Consider the following 19546-nt stretch of genomic DNA (forward strand, 5'->3'; position numbering starts at 1 on the left):
TAGGACTTATACTTATTGCTATGATAAATACTAGTTGTTATATTTGTCTTGTAATTCACATTTACAATCCATTCCCTATATGAGTGTTAGATACACAGAAAAGAAACATTCTCAAAATGATTCTCATTCTCTATTGTTTATAATCCGTTTACATCAGTGGAGGCTGGTGGGAGGAGCTATAGGAGGACGGGCTCAACGTAATGGCTGGAATGGAATAAATGGAACGGTATCAAACACATAAAACATATGGAAACCACGTTTGACTCCCTTCCATTTAGTCCATTCCATTCCATTACAATGAGCCCGTCCTCCTATAGCTCCTCCCACCAGCCTCCACTGGTATACATACAGTATAATGCACATATCCTCATCATAATGTCCATAGAACTGCAACGACATTAGCACAGCAGTATTTCAACCCTTTAGCACATTTCTCAATGCTGCGAGTCTAATTCCACGAGCAGTGTACAGTATCTATAGTAGCAGCACTGTGATACTGATAGGCTTGATTCATTTCCAGTGGTGCAACAGTAGGTTATCAAACACTGTTGCTGTCCTCCTCTCTCTTAATCTCTGTATCTATCAATGAATTCATTGGTTATATCACGCCCGGTAGAGGATTCTACTGCAAGAGACACCAGCGATACAACTAGAGAGTAGCTTACACTACACATTAACAAATACACCCACTACATTACACACACACACTATATACACACTCACATACAGTCAATGAACGGACAAAGAATAGAATGCAGTATCAAGATGATACTCACCTGCTGGATAGCCAAGGCAAACTGCCGGGAGCAGGGAGTAGTCTTCCAGACAGATGTTTACAGATGACGCTTACACACTCTCACACACACGCATCTTGCTCTTTCTCACACGCTCACATACAAATACACACACTCACTCACATCATGTCCCCGCTGAATGTACTGGAGGAGAGCGTAGGTTTGTCATCAGATGGTGTGTATGTGAGTGTGTGTGTTTGTGAGTGTGTGTGTGTTAGACCCCCCCTCTCTGCTGTGTGTGTAAGAGTATCTGTGTGTGGCTGTGTTTGTGTGTGTTTGTGTGTCTAAGTGTGTGCTTGTTCAGAAGCAGGATAGAGGATAGAAACTCCAATAGAAAAAGGGTGAGTGTGTGTGTGTGAGTGAGAGAGAGAGGGAGAGAGTGATAAAAAGCACAGAACGATCTCCGCTTGTCCGCAATGATAATCAGTTCTCATACTCACTGCTTACGTCACCCTTATCCCTCCTCTCCTCCTCTTTCTGCTCCCCCTCTATTCCCTGGTGAGGCTGATGTCCTGAGCTCCCGCGCTCTCTCTCCCGCTCTCTCTCTCTCTCTCTCTCTCCCACTCTCCCACTCTCTCTCTCCCTCCCTCTCTCTCTTCCTCACTCTCTCTCCCACTCTCTCACGCTTTCCCTCTACCTCACTTTCTTTCTTTCGGTCTCTCTCTCCCGTTGCCGTGGCGCGTGTCGCCATTAGCATTCAGCAGGCAGGTGGTAACCGCGGCGACCTGTGGGAATACCTCTTGATTGAACTGATGGGATGTGAAAGGGGCAGGGGCCGGGGGTCTAGGGGAGGGGGTGTCGTGTTCAACAGACATGAATCAGGAGTAATATTCTCTCATCACTGTGGTGCTGCAGCTGTGGAGGGCTATTTAACAGCAGCCCAAGGCCAATTACATTCAGAATCAATAGGAAAAAGGATAGGCAGGGCCCTTGACATTTTAGATACCTCAAATACAGTACATGTTTTCTATGGCTGTAGCTGAAATGCAAAGGGAAAAGACTGGAGAGCCACAATATATTATAGTTTGACGACATGTGTTCACCAAGGACACAACATATGAATACAATAATAGCTATTGCTGAAAAGCAGCGACATTATTTCTACTCATACAGAATGAACAACTTGCTGGTGTTATATACCAGCCTTACAAAAGAGAGAACATGTCGGACAAAACACTAYGCCTCCCAGCAGTCTACTCTGCTATTTGGACCAAAGCTAATACCCACCAATTCATTTAACAGCCTCGGATTACACGTAGTCAGCTATCTATCGCCCCCACACCTTTCACACAACCTTCCAAATAATGGCTGTCTCATTTGACACTAAGGTCTCAGTGTATTGAATTGAATATCAGATCCCTGAAACGATGAGTGAAAATAGAGGCGAAATCATTGACCAATGTGCCAAATCTGCCAATACCGTTTATGTTTTCAGAAACACTTACAGGCTCTCTCTCAGTCTTTAGCCGACCGAGGCCAAGGGTATTTGTGTTGTTTGCCAGTGGGCCTGGCTCCAGTCTAGGTATTGACATTTTCTCCCATGTGACAGTCGGGGGTTGGGAGAATGCGCATCACATTGACGTAGAGAACATACSATTCCCTAGCAGTTGTTTATCACATTTTATCAGCAATAAAGAACATGTACTTGTCATATTCCACTCCAGGTTTCAAATTGAATATGGATTTACTATACAGGGTATGTCAGTGCTAACCCATGACTGTGCAATTATTGTATATAAACTCAGCAAAAAAAGAAATGTCCTCTCACTGTCAACTGCATATATTTTCAGCAAACTTAACATGTGTAAATATTTGTATGATCATAACAAGATTCAACAACTGAAACATAAACTGAACAAGTTCCAGACATGTGACTAACAGAAATTGAATAATGTGTCCAGGAAACAAAGAGGGGGTCAAAATCAAAAGTAACAGTCAGTATCTGGTGTGGCCACCAGCTGCATTAAGTACTGCAGTGCATCTCCTCCTCATGGACTGCACCAGATTTGCCAGTTCTTGCTGTGAGATGTTACCCCACTCTTCCACCAAGGCACCTGCAAGTTCCCAGACATTTCTGGGGGGAATGGCCCTAGCCCTCACCCTCCGATCCAACAGGTCCCAGACGTGCTCAATGGGATTGAGATCCGGGCTCTTCGCTGGGCCAATGGCAGAACACTGATATTCCTGTCTTTCAGGAAATCACGCAGAGAACGAGCAGTACGGCTGATGGCATTGTCATGCTGGAGGGTCATGTCAGGATGAGTCTGCAGGAAGGGTACCACATGAGGGAGGAGGATGTCTTCCCTGTAACGCACAGCGTTGAGATTGCCCGCAATGACAACAAGCTCAGTCCGATGATGCTTTGACACACCGCCCCAGACCATGACGGACCTCCACCTCCAAATTGATCCCACTCCAGAGTACAGGCCTCAGTGTAACGCTCATTCCTTCGTCGAAAAACGCGAATCCGATCATCACCCCTGGTGAGACAAAAACGTGACTCGTCAGTGAAGAGCACTTTTTGCCAGTCCTGTCTGGTCCAGCGACGGTGGGTTTGTGCCCATAGGCGGCGTTGTTGCCAGTGATGTCTGGTGAGGACTTGCTTTACAACAGGCCTACAACCCTCAGTCCAGCCTCTCTCAGCCTATTGCGGACAGTCTGAGCACTGATGGAGGGATTGTGCGTTCCTGGTGTAACTTGGGCAGTTGTTGTTGCCATCCTGTACCTGTCCCGCAGGTGTGATGTTTGGATGTACCGATCCTGTGCAGGTGTTGTTTAACATTGTGCTGCCACTGTGAGGATGATCAGCTGTCCGTCCTGTCTCCCTGTAGCGCTGTCTTAGGTGTCTCACAGTACGGACATCGCAATTTGCCCTGGCCACATCTGCAGTCCTCATGCCTCCTCGCAACATGCCTAAGGCACGTTCACGCAGATGAACAGGGACCCTGGGCATCTTTCTTTTGGTGTTTTTCAGAGTCAGTAGAAAGGCCTCTTTAGTGTCCTAAGTCTTCATAACTGTGACCATAATTGCCTACCATCTGTAAGCTGTTAGTGTCCACAGGTGCATGTTCATTAATTGTTTATGGTTCATTGAACAAGCATGGGAAACCATTTACAATGTGAAGTTATTTTGATTTTTATGAATTATCTCTGAAAGACAGGGTCCTGAAAAAGGGACGTTTCTTTTTTTGCTGAGTTTAGTAGGGTGGTAGTGGCTGGCTTCTTTTTGGAGGGAGCATCCACGCACACGCATCACCCATCCATGCTATGTCTGGATCCAGTGACGCAGACCAAAACAATGGCGGCTGAACAACATAAAAGCCCCACTACGTAACTGCTAATAAAATTGCATACGATCAACATGCCGTGCTTACGTCATCCCAACTATGAATGAAAACAGTCAGTTGCCGTGGTGATGAATAGTCACTCAAGCAAAGTATGAGCCAGGGCATAGACTAGACCTACGTCAKTCCACTTCCTGACACAATCGTTATTGATCTTAGCATCACTATAATTGAGTTTTGTCTTCCGTAGATCATCCACCACACAGATGAGGCTTTAGCCTGTGGGCTTAGTAATCAATATTATTACTTAGCAAATATAGAGCAATATGATAAAGCTATAAACTATACAGTTGAAGTCGGAAGTTTACATACATTTAGGTTGGTGTCATTAAAACTCGATTTTCAACCACTCCACAAATTTSTTGTTAACAAACTATAGTTTTGGCAAGTCGGTTAGGACATCTACTTTGTGCATGACACAGGTAATTTTTCCAACAATTGTTTACAGACAGATTATTTCACTTATAATTCACTGTATCACAATTCCAGTGGGTCAGAAGTTTACATACACTAAGTTGACTGTGCCTTTAAACAGCTTGGAAAATTCCAGAAAATGATGTCATAGCTTTAGAAGCTTGTGATAATATAATTGACATCATTTGAGTCAATTGGAGGTGGATGTATTTCAAGGCCTACCTTCAAACTCAGTGCCTCTTTGCTTGACATCATGGGGAAATCAAAAGAAATCAGCCAAGACCTCCACAAATCTGGTTCTTCCTTGGGAGCAATTTCCAAACGCCTGAAGGTACCACGTTCATCTGTACAAACAATAGTATGCAAGTATTAACACCATGGGACCACGCAGCCGTCATACCGCTCAGGAAGGAGACGCATTCTGTCTCCTAGAGATGAACGTACTTTGGTGCGAAAAGTGCAAATCAATCCCAGAACAACAGCAAAGGACCTTGTGAATATGCTGGAGGAAACAGGTACAAAAATATCTATATCCACAGTAAAACAATTCCTATATCAACATAACCTGAAAGGCCGCTCAGCAAGGAAGAAGCCAGTGCTCCAAAACCGCCATAAAAAAGCCAGACTACGGTTTTCAACTGCACATGGGGACAAAGATCGTACTTTTTGGAGAAATGTCCTCTGGTCGTATTAAACAAAAATAGAACTGTTTGGCCATAATGATCATTGTTATGTTTGGAGGAAAAAGGGGGAGGCTTGCAGGCTGAAGAACACCATCACAACCGTAAAGCACGGGGGTGGCAGCATCATGTTGTGGGGTTGCTTTGCTGCAGGAGGGACTGCTGCTCTTCACAAAATAGATGGCATCATGAGGCAGGAAAATTATTTGGATATATTGAAGCAACATCTCATGACATCAGTCAGAAAGTTAAAGCTTAGTCGCAAATGGGTCTTCCAAATTGACAATGACCCCAAGCATACTTCCAAAGTTGTGGCAAAATGGCTTAAAGACAACAAAGTCAAGGTATTGGAGTGGCCATCACAAAGCCCTGACCTCAATCCTATAGAAACTTTGTGGGCAGAACTGAAAAAACGGGTGCGAGCAAAGAGGCCTACAAACCTGACTCAGTTACACCAGCTCTGTCAGGAGGAATGGGCCAAAATTCACCCAACTTATTGTGGGAAGCTTGTGGAAGGCTACCCGAAACGTTCGACCCAAGTTCAACTATTTAAAGGCAATGCTACAAAATACAAATTGAGTGTATGTAAACTTCTGACCCACTGGGAATGTGATGAAAGAAATAAAATCTGAAATAAATCATTCTCTCTACAATTATTCTGACATTTCACATTCTTAAAGTAAAGTTGTGATCCTAACTGACCTAAGACATGGGATTTTTACTAGGATTACATGTCAGGAATTGTGAAAAACTGAGTTTAAATGTATTTGGCTAAGCTGTATGTAAACTTCTGACTTCAACTGTATATAAGCCGTATACTGTAAACACATTATATAAGGTATATATAAAGTAACTGTTCAGTGTTTCCAGATTTCTATGAAATATGACCTGTAATTAATTACAATATGAGTGAAATAGTTTCCCTTTCTAATTATTTTTAATTAAATATGTTAAAAATAAGCTTTTCTCTGTTGGAATGGTGTAGGCGTACTCCAACAAACAGAATGGTGTGGGCGTATACCGGTCATTAAACATATTCATGTGAGYAGACCGCTGATTGGCGATCTAGTATGGCTGGCTGGCTGTGTATAATAATAGGATATTACATAAGTGCCATCCCCAGTATACTCCAGCAACTACAATACGGGTCCCTAGTGGCTGGCGGTCTGTTTTGATAGTTACCTATTGGACAGTTGGGCCTCACACTGTGTAAATGCCCACAGAGAGGTGCATGGGAGCATGAACTTTGAAGGGATTGACAGTTGTTCTCCACAGACCTCCTCCMCACTGTCCTCATGTCATCACTCGTTCCAAATAGGCCTCTATATTCTCTCAACTTCTCCATCTCACCATCCATCACTCAATTCTACAGTATAAGACAGGGCACAAGAGCACAAGACAAGACAGAGTTATGGTTTGGAGAGATTGAAGATGGATGGGATGGGGTAGTGGAGCTTTGTCTGATCGATGTGTCCTATCGAATGTGTGTGTGTGTGTGTGTGTGTGTGTGTGTGTGTGTGTGTGTGTGTGTGTGTGTGTGTGTGTGTGTGTGTGTGTGTGTGTGTGTGTGTGGTGTGTGTGTGTGGTGTGTGTGTGTGTGTGTACTCCTTCCAGTGCCATGCTGACAGTTGGTAGCACAAGGCTATAAACCATAACATGAGTCACTAGAACATTTTATGCAGTGGGAGAAGAAATCACATTTGCTCTGTCCATTCTGTTTGGCTGTAGTGCAACATTACATTACATTACATTTACTTTAAGTCATTTACAGACGCTCTCATCCAGAGCGACTTACAAATTGGTGCATCCCTTATGATATCCAGTGGAACAACCACTTTACAATAGTGCATCTAACTCTTTAAAGGGGGGGGGGGTTAGAAGGATTACTTTATCCTATCTAGGTATTCCTTAAAGAGGTGGGGTTTCAGGTGCTCCGGAAGTGGTGATTGACTCCGCTGACCTGGCGTTGTGAGGGAGTTTGTTCCACCATTGGGGTGCCAGAGCAGCGAACAGTTTTGACTGGGCTGAGCGGAACTGTACTTCCTCAGAGTAGGGGGCGAGCAGGCAGAGGTGGATGAACGCAGTGCCCTTGTTGGGTGTAGGCCTGATCAGAGCTGAAGTTACGGAGGTGCCGTTCCCCTCACAGCTCCGTAGGCAAGCACCATGGTCTTGTAGCGGATGCGAGCTTCAACTGGAAGCCAGTGGAGAGAGGAGGAGCGGGGTGGACGTGAGAGAACTTGGGAGGTTGAACACCGACGGGCTGCGTGTTCTGGATGAGTTGTAGGGTTTAATGGCAGGCAGGGAGCCCAGCAAAGCGAGTTGAGTAATCCAGACGGAGAGTGACAAGTGCCTGGATTAGGACCTGCGCGTTCCTTGTGAGGCAGGGTGTACTCTGCGAATGTTGTAGAGCATGAACCTACAGGAAGGGTCACCGCCTTGATGTTAGTTGAGAAGACAGGGTGTTGTCCAGGATCACGCCAAGGTTCTTAGCACTCTGGGAGGAGGATACAATGAGTTGTCAACCGTGATGGAGATCATGGAACGGGCAGTCCTTCCCCGGGAGGAAGAGCAGCTCCGTCTTGCCGAGGTTCAGCTTGAGGTGGGATCCGTCATCCACTGATATGTTGCCAGACATTGCAGAGATGCGATTCGCACCTGGTTATCAGAAGGGGGAAAGGAGAGATTAATGTGTGCGTGCTGCATAGCAATGATAGGAGGACCATGTGAGGATATGACAGAGCCAAGTGACTTGGTGTATAGCGAGAATAGGAGAGGGCCTAGAACAGAGCCCTGGGGGACACCAGTGGTGAGAGCACGTGGTGCGGAGACAGATTCTCACCACGCCACCTGGTAGGAGCGACCTGTCAGGTAGGACGCAATCCAAGCGTGGGCCGYGCCGGAGATGCCCAACTCGGAGAGGGTGGAGAGGAGGATCTGATGGTTCACAGTATCAAAGGCAGCCGATAGGTCTAAAAGGATGAGAGCAGAGGAGAGAGAGTTAGCTGATGTTGTTTTAGTTTCTTACTATATGGCTATCGATGTTGGAAAGGTGTTACGGCTATTTCAGACAGCATATCCTGCAATTACTGACATGTCAGAGGTGAGAGATACTGAAATGCATTGCACAGGGGAATGCCACAGTGTGTTTCAGCTGACTGCTAACGTGATTAGTGTTGGTCGACTGAGCGGAACACTCTTAGACTCACACAAGTGCTTTGATGATATCACACTGGCATAATGTTATCTTCATAGAGAGTCAGTGATGTAGGAAGAAAATGCAGTGTCTGTAATTCATCTCCTAATGCTGAGAGCAGGGAAGCAATGGAGGGGAGATTAAGCTACAGAACACTACATGACCAAAAGTGTGTGGACACCTGCTCGTCGAACATCTCATTCCAAAGTCAAGGGCATTAATATGGAGTTGGTCCCCCCTTTGCTGCTATAACAGCCTCCAGTCTTCTGGGAAGGCTTTCCACTACATGTTGGAACWTTGCTGCAGGGACTTGCTTCCAGTCAGCCACACGAGCATTAGTGAGGTCGGGCATTGATGTTGGGAGTACGCAGTTGGCGTTCCAATTCATCCTAAATGTGTTCAATGGGGTTGAGGTCAGGGCTCTGTGCAGGCCAGTCAAGTTCTTCCACACCGATCTCGACAAACCATTTCTGTATGGACCTTGATTTGGGAATGGGAATTGATGGAAATTATGTAAAAATGTACCACTAGCCACTTTAAACAATGCCACTTAATATAATGTTTACATACCCTACATTACTCATCTCATATGTATATGTATATACTGTACTCTATATCATCTACTGCATCTTGCCATCTTTATGTAATACATGTATCACTAGCCACTTTAAACTATGCCACTTTATGTTTACATACCCTACATTACTCATCTCATATGTATATACTGTACTCTATACCATCTACTGCATCTTGCCTATGCCGTTCTGTACCATCACTCATTCATATATCTTTATGTACATATTCTTTATCCCTCTACACTTGTGTGTATAAGGTAGTAGTTGTGGAATTGTTAGGTTAGATTACTTGTTGGTTATTACTGCATTGTCGGAACTAGAAGCACAAGCATTTCGCTACACTCGCATTAACATCTGCTAACCATGTGTATGTGACAAATAAAATTTGATTTGATTTGATTTGTGCACGGGGGAATTGTCATGCTGGAACAGGAAAGGGCTTTCCCCAAACTGTTGCCACAAAGTTGGAAGCACAGAATCATCTAGAATGTCATTGTATGATGTAGCATTAAGCTTTCCATTCACTGGAACTAATGGGACTAGCCCGAAACATGAAAAATAGCCCTAGACCATTATTCTTCCTCCACCTAACCTTACAGTTGGCACTATGCATTCAGGCAGGTAGCATTCTCCTAGCATCCGCTAAATGTCGGACTGCCAGATGGTGAAGCGTGATTCATTACTCCAGAGAATGTGTTTCCACTGCTCCAGAGTCCAATGGCAGCGTGTTTTACACCACTCCAGCCGACGCTTGGCATTGTGCATGGTGATCTTAGACTTTAGTGCAGCTGCTCAACCATGGAAACTCATTTCATGAAGATCCTGACAAACAGTTCTTGTGCTGACGTTGCTTACACAGACAGTTTGAAACTTGGTAGTGAGTGTTGCAACCGAGGACAGACGATTTTTACACGCTACGCGCTTCAGAACTTGGCGGTCCCATTCTGTGAGCTTGTGTGGCCTACCACTTCGCGGCTGAGCCGTTGWTGCTCCTAGACATTTCCACTTCACATTAACGGCACTTACAGTTGACCAGGGCATCTCTAGCAGGGCAATTATTTGACTTGTTGGAAAGGTGGAAAGGTGGCACGTTAAAAGTCACTGAGCTCTTCAGTAAGGGCCATTCTACTGCCTATGTTTGTCTATGGAGATTACACGGCTGTGTGCTCGATTTTATACACCTGTCAGCAACGAGTGTGGCTGAAATAGCCAGATCCACTCATTTGARGGGGTGTCCACATACTTTTGTTTATATAGTGTATATTACAATCCACTGTGCCATTCTTGTCCATACTATAGGCGTTTACTCAGAATTATTATTATTCAGTGGGGGACGTTTAAGACAAGAATAGACCAGAGATTGAATCAAGCTTTCCGACGAAGAAGCTTTCAGTCTTGGAAGACACTATGACAGTAAATAGCATTCGTGTCTATGCATATTCTTGTTGATGTCTGTCTGTTATAAATTCACAAGAAGGTGATGAAAAACACATTTTTATATTTATTTAACTAGGCAAGTCAGTTAAGAACAAATTATTATTTTCAATGACGGCCTAGGAACAGTGGGTTAACTGCCGTGTTCAGGGGCAGAACGACAGATTTTTATCTTTTCAGCTCGGGGATTCAATCTTGCAACCTTTCGGTTACTTGTCCAACGCTCTAACCACTAGGCTACCCTGGTTAGAACAACATATCTGAGTTAGAAAATGGCTTCAGCAGAATGTTGTTTGCTACTGACGCAGGTCATGTCACAGCTGACATCTTGTGTTGAAGGCTTGGTGTTCCCCGCGGGAGATGCAGAGATGCTTTACTCACCCACTAATTCTGTCTGCGAGTGATAAACGGGGGCCTGTGGAAGACCTTCATTTGTTGGATGTTATCGTGGAGCTGTTTGGATCGTTTTAGACTGAGATGGAGAGGAAACAATGTTTTCTTTAGTCAGAGAAAAGGCTTTTGTAAATTTCGATCATAAACGTGTGACAACTGACAAAATGACGCTGTCGTAACACAAAACATTGATGTGTTGAAATCAGCTACAGGTATAACATGCTGTCTCTCACTGCAGCTACTGAAGAGGGCAAAACAAAACAATTCAGGTACAATACAATTACTGTGTAACATCTCATACAGGAAATCTCACAAATAGTGGTGTCGTGTAATAGGTTTGACACCAATGGGCATCCTTAATGTGTGATGTCACTACTTGATACATAGTATTCTTGGACTAGGGAACAGATGCACACGGTGTGCCATGCAGTAAAGTGGACATTCATGCAGTCATGCGGTCTGAGTCTTATTGCATTCATTTACGATTTAGTTCAGTCCGTCTAATGAAGTATTAAGTCGCAGACAGAACAAGTGGAAGTGGAGGAAAACATATACAGAGGTTTCATTGAGGTGTCATTATGTTTGTAGGCGAAAATGACTGTTCCTAATTGCATTGTGTTTCCTTTGGCACAAGGGTGAGAGCTTATTCTTATTGTCTTTCCTTTTTCATTAGGGTAAACCCAGGGGGAGAATTCTCCCACAGCCGTATAACTAACAAAGCTTTGTGTAGAGATGCAACAAGCCCAATTCTACTACCTATAGTTAGGATTCTATTTCAGATATACATGATAGACCGATACACAGAAAACACGCTTAATTGACATTTAAAGACAAACAGTACACATCTAGAAGCAGCATAACCACCAGCCTCGCAAATGTATGTAGCCTACACGCTCTGTACATAACGTAGAACGAATTGCAACACTTCTTCTATTGACACATTATATTCAAACATTGAGTCTGGCATTTGTATGCCTTTATTTCCCAATAGAGCCTCCGAAAGGTGAGAAATTCTTAGAAATGAGACGGTATGCTTTGGCTCGTCTCAATCATGAAGTGATGATAGGTGGAGTGAGTTGGAGAAGTAATCCTGTCAAATGGGATTCTGAAGCCTATGGTTGTAGCTTAATTTCTATCTAAAAGAGACATTGATCGGTGTCACAGAGCTTGTGCCCTACTCATTTAAAGGTTACGCTACTGCAACAGAGTTAATAGCGTATCGTAACATCACTCCACAGCGAGCTTTTGTATAGCTCAAACGACTCGTACGTTGTCAAGCGGGTGGTCATGTGTGTTGGCGAGTTAGAGGACCCTGGTTCAAGTTCAAGGAGGAAGCTCTACATGGTAAGCCAGCACACTGACACCGGTTATACTACTTTTGGACTCTTAAATTAATTATATGTACCAATTGATTCTTGAAGAATATAACTTAGAAATGCTTCATGGGTTTAGTTCAATTTTTGTAAATGTTTGTAAATGTAAACAAAACACCATATAGCCTTAAAACTATCCTTTTGATATCTCGGATGGTTACATTTCTGCTGCCTGCTTTGCTGACTATCCTTTGTTGTTTAACGCAACGTTCTACATGACATTCCAAAATGGCTGCTGTGGCTTCTGCTACCTAGCATGAGGATGAAAAATGCAGTTGAATTAAAAACGAACAGTATTTAAATCATCTAAATTTGTCAACTGGGATAAGCAGCAGTACAGCGACATCTTCCATCCCTGGATTGAGGTACGTTGTCGAGCCATATCCAGCCCCAGCTCTGGGACATGCTTCAGAAGTTTAAAGTTAGGGGAGTTAGTGTCTTTGCCTGTTTTTAAGACTCTGATCGACAACACTGTTTGTGATAACTGCAGTTGTTTCTAATCTTCAATTGTATCTTTAACTTGTGACACTTTGTCTTTTGTGTGTATTCTGTATTTTTCTGTAATGTTTTATGTACACGCTGCTATTTGCCTGTTTTGCCTTCTTGCCAGGTCACCCTCGCAAAATAGGTTTTTAACCTCAATGGGTTTTACCTGGTTAAATAAAGGTAAAAAAATAAAAATAATAATAAATAAGACTAAATTGAAAAAATTTGAAAAATAAAATACAATTTTGGCAGCCAAGCATTCTGACCTGTAGGGAAAAATGTAGGCCTACTTACTGCGACCCTCAGGCCAGAACTCTTCTGGTCTACTTCAGACATATCCCTACGTTTTTTTACAGGGGCGGGGGAGCACTCTTTGTTACTGTTTCAACTGATGATTGCTGATAAATGAGCCATTTATTACAACTGTTCATTGGATATGAGAAAGGCATTTACTTATTGTATAATGTCCGATATTATCCCGAAGTTGCATATTGTTGATCCCCTGTGAAAAGAGAAGAAATGAATGTTTGAGGTCGGAACGCCGGCAATAGGATTGTTACCAAACAACATTCTGCAGCCCCCCAGTACAAATAGGTTACCCTTCCTGTTCATGCATTTTATGATCTAATGTTGCTACCAAAACGGATCATGTTTATCAATTAAAACGCACATAGTTAAGCTAAAGTAATGTTAATGCTTAATTGTTTTTCCACTTAATTATAGAGAGAGGTCCTTCATGTTTTCTGGTCAGAGATTGTGACAGGCAAGCCGGCTTTGTGGGAAGATGGTAATTGGGGAACATTAGCCTAATGGCATGTTCCAAAGCGAAATGCATTGTGGGTAAAATCTGTTCAAACGGTAGATGCTAAGAGAGATCCTTGGGACGACCTTACCCTAAACCCTATCCTTAACCTCGTCCCCTACCCTGACCTGCATGTTTAGGTAAAACGAAAAATAATGTCCCATTTGGAACACTGACAAGTAGAGCATTAAAAAAATATGATAATGTTTTTTTGTTGCTAAATCTGATTGGGTGGGCCTGGCTCCCCAGTGGGTGGGCCCGGGTCCATCCGTGCCTACGTGGCTGTTTCAAGTACCTATATGCTGGAGGGGGAGAGGTCTGATGCTGCCCAAATGCTCTGTCTAAACGTTGATACTTTCATATCGACGAGAAATAATTTTCAAAAAACAAAATGTTAAATTATTGCACACCTTTATATGGTTAGGTCCCCACATGGCCAAATGTCCACATTACAGCGCTTGTTTACGAAAGCAGAGACGACCAGCTGTTCTTAAGAGATATCTAGCGTCTCTGAACACCTGTGTGTAATGGAAGGATGTCAAAAAAGTTTTGTAACTGAAAAATACTGTTAAAACAGTGTTAAACTGTATATTTTGCATTTTTGAAATTATTTTGATTTGATATGAAAGTACAGGGCTTTATGTTTCTAGAACCGTATCTCAATGAAAATCAATTCACATTTAGATGTAGTATTTGGCTGTTTTGGCTGCCAGAGCCAGTTTACCTCTGAACATAAGTCAAGGGCCCTGTGTTTTGGTTGATCATKTCACCTGACCTGGATCAGATGGTCCAGCACCATCCTATGACAATTGCTTCATTTTTTTTGTGTAATTATCATTTCTGTAAAAGGCTTAAAATAAAGGTTAAAATCCAGGTCAAGTGACAGGATCAACCAAACACAGAGCTAAAATGTACATAACAAATAAAGTCCTTGGAGGTAAAAAGGAGTAGGCTTGCCTATTAACTGTGTATCTCCAAATAACAGTGCATGTGATATCCTTTCATACACCAAAACAACCTGCAGTAAATACTACTGACTGAGTTGAACACATCTTTTATTTAGCTTTATTTGGCATATGCTGTGTAAAATACTGGCATTTTGAAAAGCAACAGTGCAATATCAAACAGTGCTGAGGGAATATGTGAGACAGAAGCCGTCTGACGGTTTACTATCCTGTATGTTTTGGAATAATTCACAGTGTTTTCACACAACAACAAAACAAACAGTAGCATCAGAGGACCAGGGCTCAGCTGCTGATTCTAGTGGCTCTGATACACTTCTATACCAACCAGAGACATTGTTTCAAGTGTCATTAGTTGTATGTACGGGATACGAACGCAACAACAAGAAATAATAAAATATAAGAATACGTACAGTAAATAGCTCAGTAGATTTTTTTTTTGTGCATAAGTATAATACAGGAATGCACAATGTATAGTCCAATATTTACACGTGTTTTGGAGAAGTGGGGATTGGGGGGAAAGTGTTTAAATTGTGCAGTATTCAGCAGTCATAGTAAGAGTATGGTAGCAGCGGTTGTGATGTGTGTATAGCATGAATGTATATGTGTGTGTCTGTGTGGATATACACTGCTCAAAAAAATAAAGGGAACACTTAAACAACACAATGTAACTCCAAGTCAATCACACTTCTGTGAAATCAAACTGTCCACTTAGGAAGCAACACTGATTGACAATAAATTTCACATGCTTTTGTGCAAATGGAATAGACAACAGGTGGAAATTATAGGCCATTAGCAAGACACCCCCAATAAAGGAGTGGTTCTGCAGGTGGTGACCACAGACCACTTCTCAGTTCCTATGCTTCCTGACTGATGTTTTGGTCACTTTTGAATGCTGGCGGTGCTTTCACTCTAGTGGTAGCATGAGACGGAGTCTACAACCCACACAAGTGGCTCAATGCGAGCTGTGGCAGGAAGGTTTGCTGTGTCTGTCAGCGTAGTGTCCAGAGCATGGAGGCGCTACCAGGAGACAGGCCAGTACATCAGGAGACGTGGAGGAGGCTGTAGGAGGGCAACAACCCAGCAGCAGGACCACTACCTCCGCCTTTGTGCAAGGAGGAGCAGGAGGAGCACTGCCAGAGCCCTGCAAAATGACCTCCAGCAGGCCACAAATGTGCATGTGTCTGCTCAAACGGTCGAAACAGACTCCATGAGGGTGGTATGAGGGCCCGACGTCCACAGGTGGGGGTTGTTCTTACAGCCCAACACCGTGCAGGACGTTTGGCATTTGCCAGAGAACACCAAGATTGGAAAATTCGCCACTGGCGCCCTGTGCTCTTCACAGATGAAAGCAGGTTCACACATGTGACACATGTGACAGACGTGACAGAGTCTGGAGACTCGTGGAGAACGTTCTGCTTCCTGCAACATCCTCCAGCATGACCGGTTTGGCGGTGGTCAGTCATGGTGTGGGGTGGCATTTCTTTGGGGGCCGCACAGCCCTCCATGTGCTCGCCAGAGGTAGCCTGACTGCCATTAGGTACCGAGATGAGATCCTCGGTTGGTGCGGTTGGCCCTGGGTTCCTCCTAATGCAAGACAATGCTAGACCTCATGTGGCTGGAGTGTGTCAGCAGTTCCTGCAAGAGGAAGGCATTGCTGCTATGGACTGGCCGCCCATTCCCCAGACCTGAATCCAATTGAGCACATCTGGGACATCATGTCTCGTTCCATCCACCAACGCCACGTTGCACCCAGACTGTCCAGGAGTTGGCGGATGCTTTAGTCCAGGTCTGGGAGGAGATCCCTCAGGAGACCATCCGCCACCTCATCAGGAGCATGCCCAGGCGTAGGGAGGTCATACAGGCACGTGGAGGCCACACACACTACTGAGCCTCATTTTGACTTGTTTTAAAAGTACATTACATCAAAGTTGGATCAGCCTGTAGTGTGGTTTTCCACTTTAATTTTGAGTGTGACTCCAAATCCAGACCTCCATGGGTTGATAAATTTGATTTCCATTGATAATTTTTGTGTGATTTTGTTGTCAGCACATTCAACTATGTAAAGAAAAAAGTATTTAATAAGAATATTTCATTCATTCAGATCTAGGATGTGTTATTTTAGTGTTCCCTTTATTTTTTTGAGCAGTGTATGTACACTGAATATACTGTACCAAACATTAGGAACACCTTCGTAATATTGAATTGCCCCCACCCCTCCTCCAACCCAACCCACAAGGTCTCAAAAGTGTTTGACAGGGATGCTGATCCATGTTGACTCCAATGTTTCCCACAGTTGTCAAGTTGGCTGGATGTCCTTTGGGTGGTGGACCATTCTTGATACATACGGGAAACTGTTGAGCTTGAAAACCCCAGCAGCGTTGCAGTTTTTGGCACCTACAATCATAGCCGGTTCAAAGGCACTTAAATATTTTGTCTTGCCCATTCACCCTCTGAATGGCACACATACACAATCCATGTCTCAATTGTCTCAAGGCTAAAATATCTTTCTTGAACCTGTTTCCTCCCCTTCATCTACTCTGATTGAAGTGGATTTAGTGACATCAATAAGGGATCATAGCTTTCATCTGGATTCACCTGGTCAGTCTATGCCATGGAAAGAGCAGGTGTTTTTTAAATGTTTTGTACACAAAAGTATATGTCTGTGTGGGTGTATGTGTGCTAAGGTGAGGAGGTGAGCAGGTGGCCAGTCCAGTTCAAGTGTTCAGCAGTCTGATGGCTTGTAGGTAGAAACTGTCTCTGAGCCTATAGGTATCAGACCTCATACTCCGATACCGTATGCCCGATGGTAAGTAAGTGAACAGCTCATTGGACATTGAATAACAGGCACCAGAGATATGTACTGTAGGCCTACGAGTCTACTCACGTGTTTCTGCAGTTTGACTAGGCTTCTATTGGGTAGGCTACCAACATTTTTTTTTGTTTAAAAAAATTCTATGACCAGGCCAGCTGCCCACAGTGTGATGTACAGGTAACTACCAAAATAAAGGAAACACCAACATGAAGTGCCTTAATAGGGCGTTGGGCCACCACGAGCCAGAACAGCTTCAATGCACCTTGGCATATATTCTGGAACTCTGTTGGAGGGATGCGACACCATTCTTCCATGAGAAATGCCATCATTTGGTGTTTTGTTGATGGTGGTGGAAAACACTCTCTCTGGTATCGCCCCCACAACCGCTCCAGTGACAACTCTTGCCCTGTGGATGGAGGCATTCTCATCCTATGGGGACATAGGCATGGAAGCCAAAATAATGGTCAGCCCAGCTTTTTTATACAAGACTCTAAGCATGATGGGATGTTAATTGCTGAATTAACTCAGGAACCACACCTGTGTGGAAGCACCTGTTTTCAATATACTTTGAATCCCTTGTTTACTCAAGCGTTTCTATTATTTTGTCAGTTACCTGTATTAGGCAACCCCAGGTACAGATCTTCCTCCTCCAATCCATACCTGAACTATTATTTGGGAAAATACAAAACTGATCCAAGATCAGAGTCTAGGGGCAACCTTATCTATAAAATGAATGCAGTCTTAAGGCAACAATAGTGCCACCTGGTGCAGAATCCTGAAACTATTTTCCAGCCCATGGTAGTGAAGTAGAGAAGGCTTCTACTATAGTGTTACTTATTCAGATGCCCTAATACGAACTAATCACAGTTTCAGTTATATAAAATACATGAATATCTAATACAGCATTTCCCCCCAGAAATGTGTCTAATTTAGTCGAGCATGCTGTACTGCTGGCCTACAGACCAGCTAAAATGATGAGTGAGACTGGTAACAGAAAACTGTTTAGTCAAAAATGGAACTGAAAAATATAGAGTTAAGAAGTATTACATGTCATGAAAAAAGGGATCCTAGGAAAAGTTACCCTGCAGTTTTAGGAGGTATTTGTTGTACAGGTAAAGGTGTAGGTGAATACAGTTTTAAAAGTCATTCATAATATTCTCAATGGCTCACTAAACAGGAATGTATTACATTGATTGTAATCAATCAATCACTGAATAGCACCATATAACAGTACAATTTGAACAAAATCAGAAAAGCTACCTTCCATAAGAAGCGTAGAAACACTAAGCGTGGCCATAAAGGTATAGTGCCTATGGCCATTCATACATACTATGCTTGTCCGATTAAAAACATAAACAAATATTATTATGAGGCAAGATATGCACATTATATATAATATTTGATTCATAGAAGCTTGTATGTTGGTTAATATGTGGGAAAGTGTAGCTACATAAAGTCATGGCTAAAGTCCTTCAAACATTTGATGGAGCCAGGTACAGTAAGCCAATGGGACCTGACAAGCTCATGTTGTCTTCTTCTTGACTGCAATCAATTGGCTGAATGTCTGCAGGCCCCAGTACAGCAGGGAGATGGAGACAAAGGCCTACAGAGAGAGAGAGAGAGAGAGAGAGGGAGAGAGAGAGGGAGAGGCGTTAGGCCAATTTGTTCTTTACTTTATTAGGTGTCTGTGAGTAATGACTGACTCATTTTACACCTACATCTTGTTGGGACTAGATGCTGTTCGTGAGCACTTACCCCAAACAAACGTTACATTTTTTTACGTATGTTTCCAAAATACTCTGGATTGCTTCAAAGTAGATTTGATTTGCTTCATTCTCTTACCCTCATTTTTGGTGTACCATTGTATACATTCATTCATGTGCACTGGACATGATGGTCAGACTGACAGATCTAGATACATAGGATAGTAAGGAAGGATCGATATTATATCCGCCCCACAATTGATAAAGGAGAAGAATAACACAGCATCATACATGCTGTGTTAACTTCATACATGATTGAAAGAAGAACTGCGAGCCAGACATATTAGCACGGGACACATAAGGAACGGCAAAGGTTAAGGAGTAGGGCAAAGTCATCTCCCATGATGCTCTCATGTTGGGGTCAAGAAGTCGAACGCCACGGGGGAATATGCCAGAAAATTCTGCCAAAAGCTGTCCTGTGGCGCCTGTCCCTCCTCCCCCGACCCCCTTTCCCTCTGTGATCTGGCCCATAAACTGCATCCTACCTCGCAGAGCAAGCCAAACCAGGCCCCTGTCCA

General features: G+C 43.4%; 2 protein-coding genes across 2 annotated transcripts in view; both read right to left on the reverse strand.

Moving 5' to 3' along the window:
* Window positions 1–1229, reverse strand: part of dgkb (diacylglycerol kinase, beta) — a 58645-nt gene extending 57416 nt beyond the window's left edge. The window contains exon 1 of the mRNA XM_023980581.2: window positions 777–1229. The gene's annotated coding sequence lies outside the window, so the exon portion shown is untranslated. The remainder of the gene's footprint in view (window positions 1–776) is intronic.
* Window positions 1230–18253: 17024 nt separating this feature from the next.
* Window positions 18254–19546, reverse strand: part of agmo (alkylglycerol monooxygenase) — a 40903-nt gene continuing 39610 nt past the window's right edge. The window contains 1 exon segment of the mRNA XM_023980061.2: window positions 18254–18868. Coding sequence (XP_023835829.1) covers window positions 18788–18868 — 81 coding nt within the window. The 3' untranslated portion in view covers window positions 18254–18787.

This window comes from Salvelinus sp. IW2-2015, linkage group LG35 (genome assembly GCF_002910315.2).
Source record: "Salvelinus sp. IW2-2015 linkage group LG35, ASM291031v2, whole genome shotgun sequence".
NCBI lineage: Eukaryota > Metazoa > Chordata > Actinopteri > Salmoniformes > Salmonidae > Salvelinus > Salvelinus sp. IW2-2015.